Genomic DNA, 2,091 nt, shown 5'->3' with positions numbered 1-2,091 from the left:
TTTATGAACACGTTGATCTTGAGTCTGTACAAACTTCTACGTACTCAGTTAAAATACGTTATTCGTCGTCCAACTATGGAACGCCTCGTGTGCAGAATTTGAAGGGTTTGAAGAAAAGTTCGTATCTCTCAATATGGAACGCCGTTTACATAGAATCAAACTGTAAGCAAGGCTGACTGGCTCAACGTCAAACTTAATTGATCATTTTCTCAGGGCAAAAGCAGACTCTCGAATGATATATATGCAGCCTCGCTGAAATCGCAGAACGATTTAGAACTGTGATGGATAAATCACGATCTGCTCGTTGAAAAGTAGTGGCTGCACTTTATGCAGTGAGAGCTTTTTGGCGCGAAGAAATGGATGTTAACGATTCCGCAGGGAGCTGGGTGGCCGTGGGGTTTCTGGTACTGATAGGAGTGATCGCCATCATCGGTAATGTGCTCCTCGTCTACCTGGTAATCGCAAAACAAGAACTGCGAGAAAATCTGAACTATTTCGTGCTGAGCTTGGCGAGTGTGGATCTGCTGACGGCCTTGTTGATTATGCCACTGCAGAGCTACCACAGCGCGGTGGAGGTGTCGACAGAGGGCGCCCTCTGCGTCTGCATCAACGTCCTGGCCGTCATGGCGGCCATGGCCTCCGTGCTGAGTCTGGTCTGCGTGACCTTTGACCGCTACCTGGTGATCAGCAAGCCGCTGCGTTATGTCACGCTGGTCACGACGCATCGCGCGCTCGGGGCCATCGCGTTCCTGTGGCTGTACTCCATTGGCGTGAGCTTGCTCATATTGATCCCGGATGAAATGACCGTGGAGCCTCCTATGGGAATCAGCAACAGCTCCGTCACGTGCAACATCGACACCTTGATCGGTCTGCCCTACGGCTATTTCCTGATGTGCAACTTCTTCATCCCCATCCCGGCAATGTTCGTCATGTACGCCCACATCTTCGTCATCGCGCGTCGCCACGCGCGCGCCATCCACGACGTGCGGCGCGTCAGCTGCGTGGACCCCGCCCTGCCCCAGCCCAGCCTGATCAAGCAGAACGTCCGCATCGCCGCCGTACTCTCCGTCATCACGACCTACTTTCTCCTGTCGTGGACGTCTACCATTGTCATCCTGGCGGTGATGAGGCACATGCCGGAGTACGAGTTCCAACTCACCATCGTGTACAAGATCATCTTCTACACCAACGCGGCTTTCAACCCGTTCCTGTACATGTTTCACCATCGGACGCTGCGAGCGTATCTGGTCAAGACGGTGCGGCGGAAGTTTTCTCGAGTCCCGCCAGGGACTGTCGGGCCGTCTCCGCTAGTCTCCACCGTCTCCTTGGACGTCCCTCGCCCAAGAATTAACTCCTTATTCGAGCCAGCTTGCAGTCGCAGGCCCTCCTTTCGTCTGCAACAAAATCCCTGACACGATCCACCGCAAATGGGTCAAACTCTTAGCAGCTGCTGTAATCCCCAGGCATCACATGCACAGCGAAACCCTACAAACCTATACAAACCTATATCTCAACTAGTCTGAGTAGCACCCGATATCCACGGAGCCCAGTCTCCTGTCTAACGTCTGATATATCTAAGCATGCGTGACGTCATTTCATTCCGAAATCAGGGCTAAGATTGTGATTGGTCAATTTCGATGCTGCGTTTTTGTAGTACAACAGCCTGTACAAAAATGCTACTCATCGTGGGCGTGATGTTTACGCACGCGGGGAGCTCGAATTACGCGCGTAAAGAAGGCGCCTGCTGATTGGTCAGTTTCTCGAGGTCCCTTCCAGTCTGGTTGCATAATTAATCGCAGAATCTGTTTACGTTTAATGGTCGGCGCTTCGCCAGGGCCAGGGTCTATTACATAGACTATATTTCAACTTGGAAGCCTATTTTATTTGTAAAGTAACCTATATAACCTATAAAAAGACCTGTATTTTATTCTGACATACATTTTAAAGAAAAACTAAGAAATAATTTCCCCTTTCGTTTAGTTATCACAATTCCAAAATAAATCACTTTGTCAGTGTTAGCCTATTTGGAATATGACAGACACAAAGAAAAGTTGAAGATTCTAACATAAGTATAATTAAATGTTAGTATTT

General features: G+C 49.4%; 1 protein-coding gene across 1 annotated transcript; it reads left to right on the top strand.

Moving 5' to 3' along the window:
* The first annotated feature begins 356 nt into the window (after positions 1 to 356).
* Positions 357 to 1,412, top strand: LOC119725176 (adenosine receptor A2a-like). Its single transcript, XM_038196537.1, has one exon. It carries the CDS (start codon positions 357 to 359, stop codon positions 1,410 to 1,412), a length of 1,056 nt encoding a protein of 351 aa, XP_038052465.1.
* The last annotated feature ends 679 nt before the right edge of the window (positions 1,413 to 2,091 follow it).

The sequence above is a fragment of the Patiria miniata genome, unplaced genomic scaffold (genome assembly GCF_015706575.1).
Source record: "Patiria miniata isolate m_02_andy unplaced genomic scaffold, ASM1570657v1 HiC_scaffold_18, whole genome shotgun sequence".
NCBI classification, from domain to species: domain Eukaryota; kingdom Metazoa; phylum Echinodermata; class Asteroidea; order Valvatida; family Asterinidae; genus Patiria; species Patiria miniata.
Note: the sequence above shows the minus strand (reverse complement) of the source record. Positions and strands in the feature narration are given on the sequence as shown.